Below are 16781 nucleotides of genomic sequence, written 5' to 3'. Positions count from 1 at the left end.
ACTAGTCAGAGTTCGTAGATTCTTTCTTTTGAGGAGATTCTGTCCGAACGGTTATTGTTTTATAAGGTAATGTAACATATTTGCCCTGGGCATGACCGCCTTGATTAATATGTATTACTCGGAAGAAGAAGAAGAAGTACTAGTATCCTCCCCCTCTGTAACGATATGTTTAATACTGTAGTACAGTACCTCTACCGAGCATACCGGATATTAAAAAAAAAAAAAAAGGAAAAAAAAAATGAAGGACCAATCAGAGCGCTCTCAGTTGTGGTAACGCTTCGTGTGCGCGCACGGCCCTTTTATGTGGACGTCGTTGATAGAATTCGATGAATGAATGAGAGTTCGCCCAACCGATTGGTTGCTAGACGCATGCGACACACATTACTACACGTAGCTGTACAACGGCGGAGTGTTTACAAATCACACGTTGGAAGATCAGGCAGCGTCAACTGAACTGCGCACGGTTGGTGCCGGGAAACGAAGGAAGCCTTCAGGAATAGACCGAACGCCGGAGCTGTGCCGATGCTAGCCATTATACCCCTAATATTCTAGCATTTGATGATTCTAGCTTCTTTCAGTCAGGGTTCTGTCTTGTAACCAAAAGACAGGGTAAGTACTCCTGATGACTTTATAGTTTGGTCTTACATTGGTGTAGATATTTCCACCTCACAAATGAATGCAACCACGCCCGGTTGTGGCAGTCTAGTAGTGGGGAAGGGCAAAGGCGTGGAGGAGGTATGTCAGATGCGATGCGATGCGATGCGCACGCAGTGCATTTGCTCTGACACGTTATTTCTTGGTATTGATCATGCGCTTCGTAAGATCAAGCGTCACGTTAGTCGGTCTACTAATTTAGAAGGGCGGTGGTGGAAAGTCTGTCTTCCACCTTCCTATCAAAGGTCTCCTGGGATCCTATTCCATGTTGGCGTCTACTGGTGTGAAGTGATCCCCGGGAAGTGGTTTACAGATATCACAACGAATTGTAATCATTTTTCAAATATTATTCTGCACCCACGTCCACTCAGCTCCGCCCCTTGACTTTCATGCTAAGCTGCGTCATTATTTGTGAAGTTAACCTTGACCAATGCGCAAATTAATGATAACAAGACGTGTTTCATAGCTACAATACTATGAGTGATTAGGTCTACTCTGTGGAAAATGTTCAGTGATTGATTATAGGGCAGAAAAAGTGTGGAATTTATTTTGTATGTAAATAAGACCTTTCAATTTTTGATGTTAGTGTGTAAATTACACCCACCTGGTTATTGCAAGATGCATTAAGTAGGCCAACTTTTAGGTTTAGGCTAAATCAGTTGCCTTTACTGATAACGGTGATGACACCAGGAAAGGTATAAGAAAGAGCCGCTTGTGGAGAATAGTTCAATGGATGGAGAGATAGAAAAAAGAATTATAAATGAAATTACATTTGACACTTAAATTGGACCAAAAGATCCCTGAATTGTTAATGTGAAGAACTACTTTCATCAGCAGAATCACCATGACACTGAATTTCACAGGACCAGGATTAACGTGAGGGTCCTTTAAACATCCTGACATACATAGAGGTGATGAATATTCTGCATGCTATAGCTCAGAAATTGAGATACAATATTGATGAAGATTCTCAATGTATTTGATTTTACAATGGCGGTTAGAACAAATGGCTGATTCAGGGCGTGTCCCTGTATATTTTTAATACCAAAAGTATGCATGAAATCGCACGATGACCATTATAAACAACACCAACAACAACCAAAACGCCCTATCGTGGGAGGGGGTACACCCTCCTGCCTTCCACACCCTCCCCCTGCCCCCGCTCGATACGCTCCCTCGCTTTGCGCCCCCTCTTTGCGGAATTCCTGGATCCGCCCGTGAGAACAATGACTTAATTCACGAATTTCCCCTCAGAAATCGGTTTGTACATGTGTTGTGTATCAGAGTGTGCATGTGCATGTGCTTGTGTGTTTGTTACCCCATCCTCCCAAAAAGGGAAGAGGGAAGTGAAGCACCATCGTATGCAATGAGAGCTCACCATGTTACTGAGAAGCTCCAAAAGGTACCTTTAATCATGGAGGTAGAAACCCCCATGATTTAATCATCAGCGTGATGTACGATAAAGACAGATAAACGATAGTTATGGCGCGAGCCCTGTTCGAGAAGAGTCCAAAATATGCCTGTTTGGCCAGATTCAACGGAGAAGCTGGAAAATGAAAAACAATCACGCCAGTTAGCAAACTGGCGTGATTGGTATCCCTCATCTCGACTAATCTCCTCAGCTTTACATGGACCTCTCTCGGAATATTACGGTTAAATGGACATGATTCATTTTTCCATACCCTTCCATCGATGACAAAAGTCAATATTGAGTGGTGATTGCATTTCATATCCCCTCTTTCCCCCTCCCTCGTTGCTGTATACATTTATTAACTTTTACGAATAGAGCTGGAAAAAGTTTATCATTAATTGGTACTCTTTGTCACAAAGTACTTCTCAAAAGTACATGACGCCACTCTCCTTGTCCAGCGTTTCGATTGAACAAACCACAGATATGTGGCAACTCCACCACACCCAAATACACGTACATTTTGTAATTCCTTTCTTGGGTTTTTTTTTTTCTTCTGAAATCAAGATTTGGGCCTGACCTTGTATCACGGTCCACCCATAAATGCTTTACAATAGTTTCGAATAAGGGCACCATACTTCAGTGGTCATCAGTAAATATACTATGTATATTGTAAGAACACTGTGTAATCATAGGTACGAATGGAGACACAACAACACATTGCAATATATTTACCATACGATCAAAGAGTCTCTTCTCACTATTCATGTCATACGCTGATCTAGATGGGTGCAAAGTGGCAGGCGGAACGATTCCACTCCACGTAGTTACAACTAATCAACGACCAGACATAGTAGTCTTGCTAGAAAGAGTAAAGCAAATCCTAACTGTTGAATTGACAGTACCATTCGAACCTAACACTGAGGCCGCTCATGAAAGAAAAGTATAGAGAAATACAAAGTATTATTTAATGAACTATAACACATGGCTATAAGCCTTCTTTCCTTGCCATCGAGATCGGAGCAAGGGACAGATAACACTTGAAAACACTACTGAAGACGACTGAAAGGCCTACTCAAAACATATAAATCCAAACAAAGTCCCATACTGCATTCTATCAAGACATTCTATGCAAAAGGTTTCATCATTCACCATATTCTGTGCAAGAAAAGAACAGAATTGGGGGACGTTAATCACTTAGAAATGTAGTGTATGTAAGTATGAAAGACAATTAATAATATGTAATAATCATGTGTATTGAGAATTATTACATTAAATGGATAAATTTAATGATTTACTGGAATTACATTCGGCACTTATCCAAAAAAGTGTATAAATGGGTAAAATTGGATTGACACGCGAACACTGCATGTATCCCGGACAAATATAATGATTTATTCGAATTTCATTTGATCAGTTAGAAAATGTGATGGAACATCCTGGACAAAATAACGAAATGAGTCATTGGTTTTTGACACTTAAATAACTCAAAATTATGTAATACGTATCCAGGAAAGTATAAAATTAGTGCAATTGATTAGCACTTCAGCAATCAGGAATGTAATACAGTGTATGTGTACTGTGTGGGGAAGTGTACGGTGATTAATGAATTTTTTTGTGATTGTTGTCAACCTCACAAATCTGTTACAAATATTTCTATATTGTTATTTGTTCATTGTAAGTATTTGTAAGTGTGTCATTACCTGCCATGTGTCCAGAATAGGACCATGGACCTGGTATATATGTCAACATGTCCTTTGTTTTTACTTATCAATAAAGACATGATTACAACAGTAAGGTGTCAACGTGTTGGCGTGATAATATCATCAAAACTGAAACAAAGTTCATGCTGTATTCACGGTTTATTTGGGCACACAGATTTTCGAGCGATTCGCTCTTTCTTAGTGTTGATATTGAGAGAACAATAACAAGTAAGTCGTAACAATATTGCAACCGCGTTACCAAGGAAGTAAAGGAGTCCTTGATCAGCTGTTGATGTCTATAGATCAAAGACTCTCACACACCCAAGGTTTTTGTAACCACTTTTTACCATCCAACATCACAGCAATTCATGAAGGAGGTTAGGAAGGAATAACAAGTTCAATCACTCCTAGCCCCCAAGGTAGCAGTACATCCCCTGCATTTCCAACGACAGCCACCTTATCTCAAAAGTTTGCTAACACGATCACAAGTCCACAAAACAATCAGACCTATACTGGAAACCAAAATGTGGGAACAACCGATGTCAGATATGCGACCATCTAGTCACATATACAGAAATCAAACCTGGATCCAGCCACACCCTTCGTCCGTTGTCAGACGTATGAAGAGTTGCAACAATTTATATAATTGTCATCTCATTTATATCATGTAGAATGCGAAATGTTTATATACATATTCTGTGTCTTATATTTTCTTTTGATTGGCTATTTGGTTTAATTTCATCAAAATGCAGGAGGTATAATAACGAGTATTTCTACGCACTGTGAAAGTGTATATTCGAGGGTAAATCGAGCAGTGAGAGCAACGTGAGTTGTGAAAGACTCGCCCTTGCGACTTGTCCGTCGTAGTCGTCCAACAGTCTCCGACCACCATGGACATAAACGAGACCACTACGATGGCGAGCACCAATGCAACGATGAACGGAAACAACCAGCCTTTCTCCGCCATCGATTACGTGGTCTTTAGCGCAATGCTGGCGGCTTCTCTAGCCACAGGTCTCTACCACGCATTCGCAGGTGGTGGACAGACAACAACGAGAAGGTATAGTGGGAGTACTGATTGTGAAATTGGAGTCTATAGAGGATACTCTTACCCTTTTTCTTTTCTTGTCATTTTGGTTTCGCGTTTGAATGTCTAATAAATTTGATATTGTCGCAATCAGGGAACTCGTGTGAGAGAGAGAAAAAAAATCGCAATGAATTATTGTATTGCTGTAGATTCATATTTGGTTTGATAGTTTACTAATTCATCTATTGATTAACCAGATTCGAAAATACAGATTACAAAATATTCGGCGCTTTAATTTTAGATGTCTTTTTTAACACATGGTACTCCGATCTGAAGCGTAGTCGTGATATTTGTAGTAATAACCGTATAATGACGATTGCATAATGACAGCACAAATTTGCTGTCTGTAATGCAATCTATACAGCATGTTTTGAATTAGTTTTGCTTTCGTAATGAACTGCTTCAGTCGTCTATGGATATTGTTGTCACTTTCTGAAATATGCCTGTCATAGAGCGTCGACTGTTGTTTTCATTCACAGATATCATATTATTATATAATGGACTTTGTACCCTTGCATTGTGCAGCAAACTGGTGAAATACTTGAATGGCACTCGTTTACTCTACAGAAGATTGGTGGTGTGTATTAAATATCAGGCTTTAACCCACCACGCCTTCATTCCAAACACGGTTAAGAATGATATTCCGTAGGCCATTGTCTTTTTTGACACGGATGGGAAAACACACGCACACACACACACACGCACGCACACACGCATTCACACACAAGCACGTCGACGCGATACGACTTCACCGTGCAGGTCAGGAATTCAAAGGTATGTGTACCGTGAATTTGGCATTCTTTTCATCTAAATGTTGACGTCAGAGGCCGGGAAAATTAGTGTAAGGCAACGCCCGTCATGCATCCCGCCTATCATATTTTTGTTGTTTAACATGAAAACAGACAAGTGATTCAATAAACGAATAAATATAGTGATTAGTAACCCATTGCAGTCATTCCATCAAGTTTTCAATTGATTGAATAAAGTCAGACTTTCCTTTCTGACAGCACTTAATCTATTGGCTCCACAGTTAACAACTTGCGCGGTATACCCACAAAACATGATCAGTCACACGGGGTAAAATATCCTTCCCGTTAACAGCAGGATTCCTTTTACAAATGAACATTCCAGAAAACCTGACGCTTCTCAACCTATGGGCCACGAAGCTCTTGCAGTTTGGCTGCCATGTCTTTCCAAAACGATGATGATGATAATAATGATGATGATGATGATAATGATAATAATAATAATAATAATAATAATAATAATAATAAGAAGAAGAAGAAGAAGAAGAAGAAGAAGAAGAAGAACAAGAACAAGAACAAGAACAAGAAGAAGAAGAAGAAGAAGAAGAAGAAGAACAAGAACAAGAACAAGAACAAGAACAAGAACAAGAACAAGAACAAGAACAAGAACAAGAACAAGAACAAGAACAAGAACAAGAACAAGAACAAGAACAAGATCAAGAACAAGAAGAAGGAGAATAGTATTTGATCTACACATGTTACTGGGCCTCAAAAAACGAATGGTATAGAAGCGCTGTCTTCAAGCACAGTTCCATTCCACACGGACACTGACGTATCATTTTAGGTATGAAATAAGGAAAACAAGGCAACAGTCCGTTTGAAGATCCAAATAGATCAGCTTGATCGCGGATTGTTTCAAATCTCTCGCACAATTATCATTATTTGTGGCATGCAATAACTCTATTTCAGAGTAACAACATTTTGTAACATTATGAAATTGCATGCTGGGAGTTGAGACTCAACCGAAATCAAGCAGAAAGAACCTTTATGTTCCATTTTATTATATTATAGTACAGTGTATATATAGACCCAGATGAATTACAGCTACGGTAATTGTATAACTGTATAGTCTGTAAGACAAAGCGCACTAACGTAAGAATCGCAACATTCCATCAACGACGTCTTCTTCAGTTTAGGCATTGTGCATGTTACTGTCATTTACACAAATACGTCCGGTATCAACTGATTTCGGAAATCGCAGGGAGGGCTGCTTAGTCCATTATTGGTAGTTAGAAAAGGAAACCTTTGATCTTTCTTTCATTTTTTCACATAGGTTCTTGTTGGCCGATCGCAGCATGTCCAGTCTTCCGATTGCACTATCGACAGTAGTATCATTCCTGTCGGCGATCACACTGTTGGGTCATCCGGCTGAGATCTACCAAAACGGTATCCAGTACTGGCTGGTCTCATTTAGCTTCATCATCAGGGTCTCCGTCCCCATTTTCGTCTTCGTCCCTGTCTACTACGGCCTGGGGCTGGTCAGTGCCTACCAGGTGAGAAGAAAGGGGAAAGCGGTGGTATACATCATGACGGAAACACGACTGTTCGTGGTTGATCGACCGATTAATCGAACACTTAAGACGCTTTAATGTTGTGTCAGTTTCTGTGGTATTTATCATGCAAGACAGCTTATAGTAGTTATACTACAATCAATGTAGGCCTATGTATACAGGTGCAACTACTCATAATTCAATTTACGCAGTAAATATGACAGTGAAAGCCATGGATAGAGAAAATACTAGCCTACAAAGCAAATGGAGACTAGAAGACGAAAAACCATTTAGCCCGAATTAGAAATTAAAAACAAAAAGACTGCTCTAACAGTTGACACGGAGCTGCAGCTGAGTAAAGAGAGACAACAAGATCGATGAGATGAAAAACAAATAACTACGGCGGAAACGACCACATAGTGAGTAGTTCATCGACAATCAGGGTTGTGTCCCTCAATATACATATGTATTTATGCCTCTGTCGTAATAGTATGCTTTGATGCGTTTCATCCTAGTCATTTCTCGTTCGATTGGATGGGTATTTTACAACGAAATATTTCACACTGTTCAGGTTTTGTTGTTTTATATAAAACGTTCAGGTAGTAGTGGGATTACTTACATATCGACGTCACGCAGAACAGTACCGACTAAAATGTATTTTGATATTTTAGTCATAATTCCGCAAAACCAGGATGCAATGGCACTAGGAATGTCACAAATCATCAGATCACTGCGAACGTTGCACACATTTATAGCAAATATGTCGACGACTGCAGCTGAAAATGCAATATGGAGGATGTTCGATTGATGCGATTGATTTTGTAAATATTGGCTGCGAAACACTCTACACAGCTGATTAAAGTTGGGTTTTACGATCAATTCATAATAAGTTGTTTACTCCTGCCAAACGAGTGTTGGGGAGAAAACTGAAAAAAAAAAAGTTGGCTCCTCGGATCTATCAAATGCTTTGGAGTTTTGTTTTGTTTTTTGTTTTTTCTTTGAACTACTGAGTGAATTGTCAATTTTTTTTTTTATGAACGTTATCTTAATGAATGAGTCAGTTCTAACTGATTACCTTTGATTTCAGCAGATCTCGATGGAAATTCGTATGAATAGGCCTTAGTGAAATGAGATGACGCGATGATAGATAACGGAGATAATTACTAGAATGATGTCCACAGTATAGTTGGACGCTTGTCATCGTGTGTGTCTGTTAGCTGTGTGTAGTTTGTGGGTTGGGACGGGGTTTGGTAGCTCAGAAAAAAAAAAATGTAGGAGCGATATTTGATTTGCTGGAGATGCAATGGAACACGGTGACTACGCGTGCTGCAAAGCAAGTTTGCACGGCGTTACCGTCCGGGGAAATATGCTGAGCAGATTGTCACTTCAGATTAACTGATGAGAACACTATCTCCTCACCTTAATCGATCGGTAATGTACCTGAATCAGTGTAGAGATAATGAGAAAAATGTATTTGATTGTGCATTGCTGACTACAGAGCCATTACAACCGGATATCTCAGGAATGTAAATGAAAATGAGAAATTACTTTTATTTCTCTCCTCTGTATATAACAATGATTCGCAACATACTGACTGGAGTATGATCTCTATAATAAAATTTCTGCCCACTCTAGTGTGCAATTCCATTCTGTAATTATTGATTACATCAGAGAGGGGTATTGACTTGAAGTTCTGTTGCCTACCAAAAGGATGAAATTGTTGCTGCACTCTGTGATAATTCTATTCCACGGACATTCAGTTTTTCTCTGAACAGTCGCTATAAGGTAGTTTTTTTCTCGACGTTTGTAGAGTTAAAAATAACAATAACAAACACTATCAGGCAGCCAAGACGCCGATGACAAGCATGTTGTCATACGCTCTTCTTCATCATCACGAGTAGGACCCCTCTGTATGAGTAACGTGTAGAAGTCGGTCAAACAGTCTCAAACCTTACGTTATGGCGCTGTAACGTTGTCCTTGTAAACGATATATGCCCTGTAGTAAACTACCCAAACTTCATTACATCATAAATTGTTTGTCACAGAGTGAAATATGAGCATGTGCCAAAACCTAGTTTTTCACAATGATGTCACGCAATCAGGAGTCGATTACGTACGCAAAATGAACACATGGTATGCTCCCACGGCAACATCGCAGCAGGGGTGTAGTATGTACTGGGTCCATACAACAGCGTCATATCCCACAGTATTGAGATGGGGGCAGGGGTGCAGACACGAATGAACTAAACTTTATTGCAACTTGTCAAGCAGCACTCACCCCTACCTCCCCCCCCCCCCCCCCCAAAAAAAAAAAAAAAAATCATATAAAAATGTAAAGCAACAAATCCACGAAATACACAAAACAAAACAAACAAACGCAAAACAAACAACCAAAATTAAAAACAAAACACACACACACACACACACACACACACACACGCACACAGGGATCATATCACACTTCTCTCCTGTTTACAGGAATACAGATTCCGCGACCTTCACATTTTGTTTGCAGGCGTCATGTAAAACTCAAGTCTATCCAAACTTGGGTCTCACCCATGTTGCCATGCGACCGTGTCACTTCTTCCGGTCCATCTGTGCAGATGCCATCTGTTTCACACCTTTTGCGTGGCATTCCTATCGTAGCTGTTGTGTCCTCCCAGAGAGATCCTCGTTAAGACTACATTGCTGAAACATTACAGTCAGTCCGCAGCACGTATGCTAATGAGCCGATCCAGCAAGATTTATTCAGCACTCTCGTTGACGATCTTTGCGTTCGAAAGGTGTCTCGTCGTGCGAGATTTTGCGAGACTTTGATAGGGCTATGGTTTTCACAGTGTAGCGACTTGTACATACATTTGTCATGGCTACAAGTCACGGTAAATTGTTCTCCAGTCTTAGATCTTTATTTTGATACTAAATTTGAGTATAACATCGGATCTTATCATGCCTAAATAATCAGTTGAATTTGCGTAAATTTTACCTGCTTTTCACGGAAGATTTTGTCGTCTAAAGTTCTTTTTTGGTTCCTGACCGGATTAAGAAACTGTTGTTTCTGATTTTGGCTTTTTCGTAGAGAGGAAACTTAGATGTTCATCATATATTGGAGTCAAGGAGACGCAAGCATGATTTATACTAGTTTTTCCGTTTTTAAATGTCTGTAAAATTCACTCCTAAGCCGGAAGTACGCTCCACACAAAGTCAACAGTGGCGCGATAAGAGCTCTCTGATTGGACAGTGCTTGCATTCAGCGCTTGAACTACACGCGTGCCAAGAAACCGCAAGTGGCATGAAACCGTTATGTAGCAGCGTAATGATGTGATGCAAGCGCTGAATGCAAGCGCTGTCCAATGAGAGAGCTTACTCTTGAGATTACACGGTTTCAAGCTGATCAGCACTGACATCGATGTATATTTTACTGGTTCCTGACCGGATTAAGCAACAAATTGTCAAGATGTTTACATTGATACAAAGATTAGGAGATGGACTACCAAATAAAGCATTTTCATTGAGACGCAAGGTGAATTTGATATTTTTTTGACGTCTTGAACATGCACTGCACGAATTACTTTTTTCATCATTTTTCAAGCTCAAATTACGCTATGATATTTTTCATTTACAATAATTTGAGTAACATGTGATGATAGATTACATATTTTCCTTGAATTTGATACCAAATTTGTGAACATAAGGTGTATTTTTGTTGCCGAAAGCCCAAGGACAAAATCCCCTTACGCAGCTTATTACGTATGCAAGCCTAGAGCGGGCTTGCATACGAGTTGAATAAATACGAGCGAATTATCGGGTGCTGCGGACTGACTGTTACCGCTAATCGCTCCTCGTGTTGTTCAAATACTTCTTTCGCTGTGAAGGCGCATGACAATTTATGCAATATCACTCAAAGGAATCATATTGCTGTGGATCTAAGTTTTGGAAGCTAATATTTTGGAATTACCTGGTGCGGTCATTGTAAACTATCGTAAAACAGAACAAATGACCTCGTTATTGGTAGAGAGAGTTCAAATTAATAATGCATCACACCACTGAATTAATTCATGTTCATGATGAATTGACAAACCTATTTTTTGCCTATGCCGAACAGCAGCTACGGAAGCATTATTTCAAAATCGTATTGTAATGTTTCATTCACTGTAATGTTTCACTGCTGAGCCCGGAAGAGGCACGTGCCGTGCTTTGCTTTAACACTGTTAAAGCTGAAGGGCATATTTTCCCCCACACACGTCTGTGGAACTCCTTGGCACAAAGTGCCATCAGCTCACGTTTAGTCACCATCTTCCAGGAGAAAATTAGAGATTTTGACTTTGGCAACTACATAGTCAGTTTCTAGGTACCAAATTTGTAATCTTGTATGGACCATAAACACTTTGTTGTTGTTATTGTTCAAACGCCAAGACTATCTGCATTAATAATACCCTTTCATCTTACATACTCCAAGGAGGTTCTGCACAGTATTGGAAGAAAAGGAGCACAAAATAATTGTAGGTTTGATCTGTCGACTTCAGCTGAAATAAACTGGAAAGTGTGAGGGGCTTGTACAAGAACTTTTTGCTATATTTAAGGCAAATGGACGAACTTTAACGAAGATCAAGTTGATAATCTGGATGTGTACTTCGTGTTTGAAATGTGACAGTTTTAGATTCTCGTTGATATGCTTGTCATGCTATGACCACGTGTCGATTTTCCCATCGTGTATTTTCTAATCAGACTAGGGCAGATTGCAATTGCAGTATAAAAAACAGGAAGCCAATGAAATGCTGACTTTCATCCCACCGCCTTTATGGCGACTCCTCTCCGGTTTTTAAGACCGATATCGTGCATATAGACCCCGATGTTTCCCAAGCATGCACTTTTATGCAACTTGCGTGTTTGGGTAGTATAACTTTCTGTGTGCTTGAAAAGCGGGTCATGCAGAAGCCATCGTGTCCGGTTGGTAAATACATTCCCTGACGTAGAGGATGAATTACAAGGAGTAACACTGTGGTACCATATCACCCTTCCTCCAAACACATGTTGTAATGTCGCGCAGTATATTCGCCCACCATTAGCCTGCCACTCGTTAGCGTCCCGTCCCTGTCCAGTGGCATATACACATAAAGAGGTGGAATGTCCTTAATGGGACCATTGATAAATAGCAAGTACGTTTCAGGAACAACACCCAGAGAATTCAAGAGATATTCGGGCAGCGATCTTCTTTGGGCTCCCACTAAGCCAACAGGTCTTTAGAGACAACAAGATTTACACCTTTTTTTCATCATTTTTATCTTCTTTTTTTTTTAATAGTTTCCTTCGCACTTGTTAGTTCGTAATACCTTCACTCTTTGTTTCTTGCTGTGTTGCACTGTTTTAATCAAGTTAAAAAGAAAATGCGTTCTGATGACATCCCCCCCCCCCCTTCACGACTATACAAAGACTGTGTTCGGGCTGAGACTCTGACCCCCTCTATTCATTTTGGGATGGTTGAGTGACTTGGGTTAGAATGTCTATAGACGTTACACTTACACCTCTCGGACGATTAGATGTCTATACAGCGCGGAAAGGAAGCACAGGAATAGGCTAACCGGAGTTACCCGCCGGCTGGTATTGAGATTTACCAACTTGGGCATTCCAAAGCTTTCAGGGCAAAGGGTAGAATCATATCCAATTCAGAGTGCAGCGACGTAGCAATTCCACACTCAATCTTGACCTTGTAATAGGCAAATGTTTTTATTTCGAAGTCAAAAATATAGCAACCATGATTAAGGAAAGTTATATCAACCAGGTTGATCATTTCGTCCTCTTGTGGGCCTCATGGCGGCGACAAAGGGCATTGGTTTGATTTTTTTTTCCTTGTCTCATTCTAAGATGGTTTCATCAGAGGGGCTCGGAATGCACACATGCTACTGCATAACAATGTCCAGTTGTACTTGCCTCTATCAATATCTGAGTATTTTCCACCTTTGGCAAGCCATTTTGATATTTCGCAGCAGTGCAGTTTGAATTTGCTTACCCCTTATTATTTCTGAAGAGCTTTTTACGTGAGTGAACAATGTATGTGGATAATTGTGTTATGAATGCATGCTAGTGTCTGTGTGTGCTTCTTATGCAGTTCAGCAGTGCCATATATTAACAGTGTATTTTTTCCCTGGTAGAGACGTTCGAGTGGTATTTGCTAGATGAGCGTGTAGACAATGTCACACATGAGAGCAGACTCAAAGTCAATAATTGCCATCAGAAATCGCATATTGACAGGCGTGAAGGATCTCAAAGCTGATATATCATTTACTCAGCCCTTTTCTTTTCTGAAGTGATAGTTGCCTTTACTAGCATGTGAAGAAGCAACATGACGCGTTTTGTGGCGTTGTGTGAGAAAACATTTCTGTATCAAGGATGTAATATTGTCCATAAATCATTGAACAGACATAATTCAATGAAATTACTCGTGTGTTGTATAAGTTTGAGTTTCTATATTTGATTGGTTGTGTGTGTTTGTCTATATGACCTTGTATACATTGTATGTCATAGTAAGTATTTCTGCGTGGTTAAAAATCTTCATGCACAATGTATTATATGTTGCAGCATTGTTTATCACAGTTTCTATTAATATCTTTGCGTACTGTTTGTACAATGTAATGCGATTACTGTTAGCATAATACGGAACCTGTATAGTAGATACCGTACCATAAAAGGCAAATATGAGTTAACACCCCCTCCCCCCCCCCCCCGCAAAACTTGAAACTGCTGGTATAAAATGTCCGTAATGTTAAGATGTGAAATCTTGAAGTTATAAACAGCACATTTATTGTGTGGATTTGAAGTCAAGATTTGTCTCGTAATATAAGCTTCATAAAGTGGAATGTTATCAAAACGCGAAAGTAATGAATAAAAGAGGCAAGTCTCTGAAATACATGTTCATTGATACACGGCTTGTAGTACAGATGTATACCTTCAAAATACAGTCCTGGGGGTGTTTCATCAATTTAGTCAGTGCTGACAAGTTGTCAGTCTCTGACAATTTCAACAAAATCCTTGGTTTTGATTGGCTGAGATGCTCTGGTCACTGACTGTTACTATGGTGATTGTCAGAGACTGACAACTTGTCAGCGCTGACTAACTTAATGAAACACCCCCTGTTTACCTGAATACTAGCCTTCCTGGTATAAAATTTGAATTAACATTCACTCACTCCTTGTCTGCTTCGAAACCACTTATTTCGAATACTTTATCACAGTATCTTTCCAATAAGATGATACGAACAGGATTATATAAGAATGAATAACTCTTTCTATCTTATTGTTTTGTCTTTTTTTAGCCTAATGTGCAATACCTGTTCAGTAAAGAGAAACACTGCTCTGTGATTTTGAATGAAAGGGTAAAATGACATTCCCTTGGGAAATATTTTCAGGACACTGTCGCTTTTTATTCTGATCTCATGTATCGCTATAACAGAGACTACGAAATCACCAAAAGTTTTCAAGTCGCAATATTATTATGCTTTGGTTTATCAACTTTCGTGATTGTCCATATTGCAGTATTTGCACCTGCGCTTTGGCCTGCTGGTTCGAATCTTCGGGACGGCTATGTTTATTCTTCATACCAGTTTCTACCTAGCCATCGTTTTGTATGCACCAGCTCTAGCCATCCAAGCAGGTAATTTTTCCAAAGGAGGTAATGTTGAGGTGTAGGGGGAAAGGGGCGTGTCTATTCAGTGAGGTAATGAGAAAGGGGCGTGTGTGTAACGTGTGAATAAAGTGTTGTATACAGTGAGGAACTGATCAAATTGAATGACCATGGAAAGAATACAAATTGTGATGTTGATTGTAATCATAATCATGATAATTATAAAGATTATATATTTACAATTTTTATTATCGGTACAAATGTATTATTAAAATCGAGACAACACATTTCGATGCCGTGCCCGTACAAAATGTAACAAGCACCTGTTTCGACACATGATACAAACGGGTCGAGGGCAATTACCCCCTGGGCAATTACCCCGGACCTTTCCCCTGGCCCTAACCCTAATCCTAATCCTGAACCTAGCCCTAACCTTAACCCTAATCAGGCTGGGCTTTTTTGGCTATGCTATATCGGGGGGGGGGGGGGGGCGGATTCCGCCCCCCCCCCCCTTCAGATCTCGCCTATGGAACGCGTGATCGCGCCGAAAATCGGCACACGCGACGCCCGCGACGTATACTATCAAAATGTATGGTTGCTTTCTCCGAAAATTTTTTCTTATATTTTATATTAATTAATTATTGTAATTTATGCATAAAATCAGTTTGGGGCTTTAAATCACTTATTAATGGTCTAATTAAGCTAATTTCTTTTTAGAAATGTTTCTTGTATCATTCTCCTGAGACATAGGATAAAAAAAAAAATCTGTATCGAAATTAATTTCTTTTGTATTTGATTGTTCTTTGAATTTCTTATGTATTTCTTTGTTTTGCGACCTTTTGTTTTTGTTTGTTTTTTGGCCAAAATTTGTCACAGACATTTTTTGAAGCTTTATTATGCTAAGATAAATTAATTTCGTCCATTCTAAGTCAAGATATGAATTTTTATGTGAATTAATTGAAAAAACACAATTTGCATTGGATTTGTACACAAAATCACGTTTTGGAGCAATTTTGGGGTTGACAATTTTTTTTCGAACGGGCGTCACGTCAAAACGGTACGCGCGGGCGCAACAATTTTGGTGTCAAAAGTTGCGCGATACTTGAAAGAAAAAAGTCATGAAACATCGCGGCAGGAGCTTATCGCGCTGCGAAAATATTGCGCCAAACGTCGAGGGGGGGGGGGGCGGATTCCGCCCCCCCCCCCCCAGCCTGATTAGGGTTAACACATACTCTCAACTCTAAACCTAACCCTAACCCTGATCTCTGCTCTAATCTTACCACTAACCAGTATTTAGCCGGGGGTAATTGTCCGGATACGGATACAAACACATACGTGTCTGTCCATAGCAATAATCATATGTTAACAGATAAGAAAATAAATGTTTGTTCTTCCAGGAACAGGATGTACAAAGTTCTTGTTGTTGTTCGTTAAGTCATGACTTTATTCAAGTTCAAGACAATGCGTATGAAACATAATTCCATGAAAAACCGAGTCCTCCGTTTCATACAAAACGAGTGGCATGTTAACAAAACACTTATAAAATAACTGTTGAATTTACAGTACACAGCACAAGAAAATACAAATACATCATTTTATATGTTTGTAATGTCTACATAATATGATAATACCATAACAATAAAGTGGCAACGTTGATAAATTCCTCCTGTATACAATATCATAATCAAGAGAAGATTGAAATTAGAGGGGAATTCAAAGAGAAGAAAAAAAAATCGATGAGGAAAGACAGGAATACGTAGGATGTCGGAGACTAACGAAACACATGAGTCACGATGAAATGCAACGACAATTAATACTGACACGTGATTATATCACATTAAAGAAAATGCTTGTTGAGTGTATTTGATTTGATTTGATTTGATTTGATTTGATTTATTGTCCAATAAGGAAATTCAGTTTTCACATGGTTTGACAATACAGATACATACATATATATATATATATATATATATATATATATATATATATATATATATATATATACATATACATACA

The 16781-nt window shown here is 39.3% G+C and overlaps 1 protein-coding gene across 1 annotated transcript in view; it reads left to right on the top strand.

Moving 5' to 3' along the window:
• Positions 1-470: 470 nt before the first annotated feature.
• The window catches only part of LOC140231604 (sodium-dependent multivitamin transporter-like), a 31549-nt gene continuing 15238 nt past the window's right edge, over positions 471-16781 (top strand). The window contains exons 1-4 of the mRNA XM_072311755.1: positions 471-609; positions 4518-4825; positions 6932-7151; positions 14678-14795. Of these exons, the coding sequence (XP_072167856.1) occupies positions 4656-4825; positions 6932-7151; positions 14678-14795 (508 nt within the window). The 5' untranslated portion in view covers positions 471-609; positions 4518-4655. The remainder of the gene's footprint in view (positions 610-4517; positions 4826-6931; positions 7152-14677; positions 14796-16781) is intronic.

The sequence above is a fragment of the Diadema setosum genome, chromosome 8, assembly GCF_964275005.1.
Source record: "Diadema setosum chromosome 8, eeDiaSeto1, whole genome shotgun sequence".
Lineage (NCBI taxonomy): Eukaryota > Metazoa > Echinodermata > Echinoidea > Diadematoida > Diadematidae > Diadema > Diadema setosum.
The sequence above is the reverse complement of the archived record's forward strand: the minus strand, read 5'-3'. Positions and strand labels throughout refer to the sequence as shown.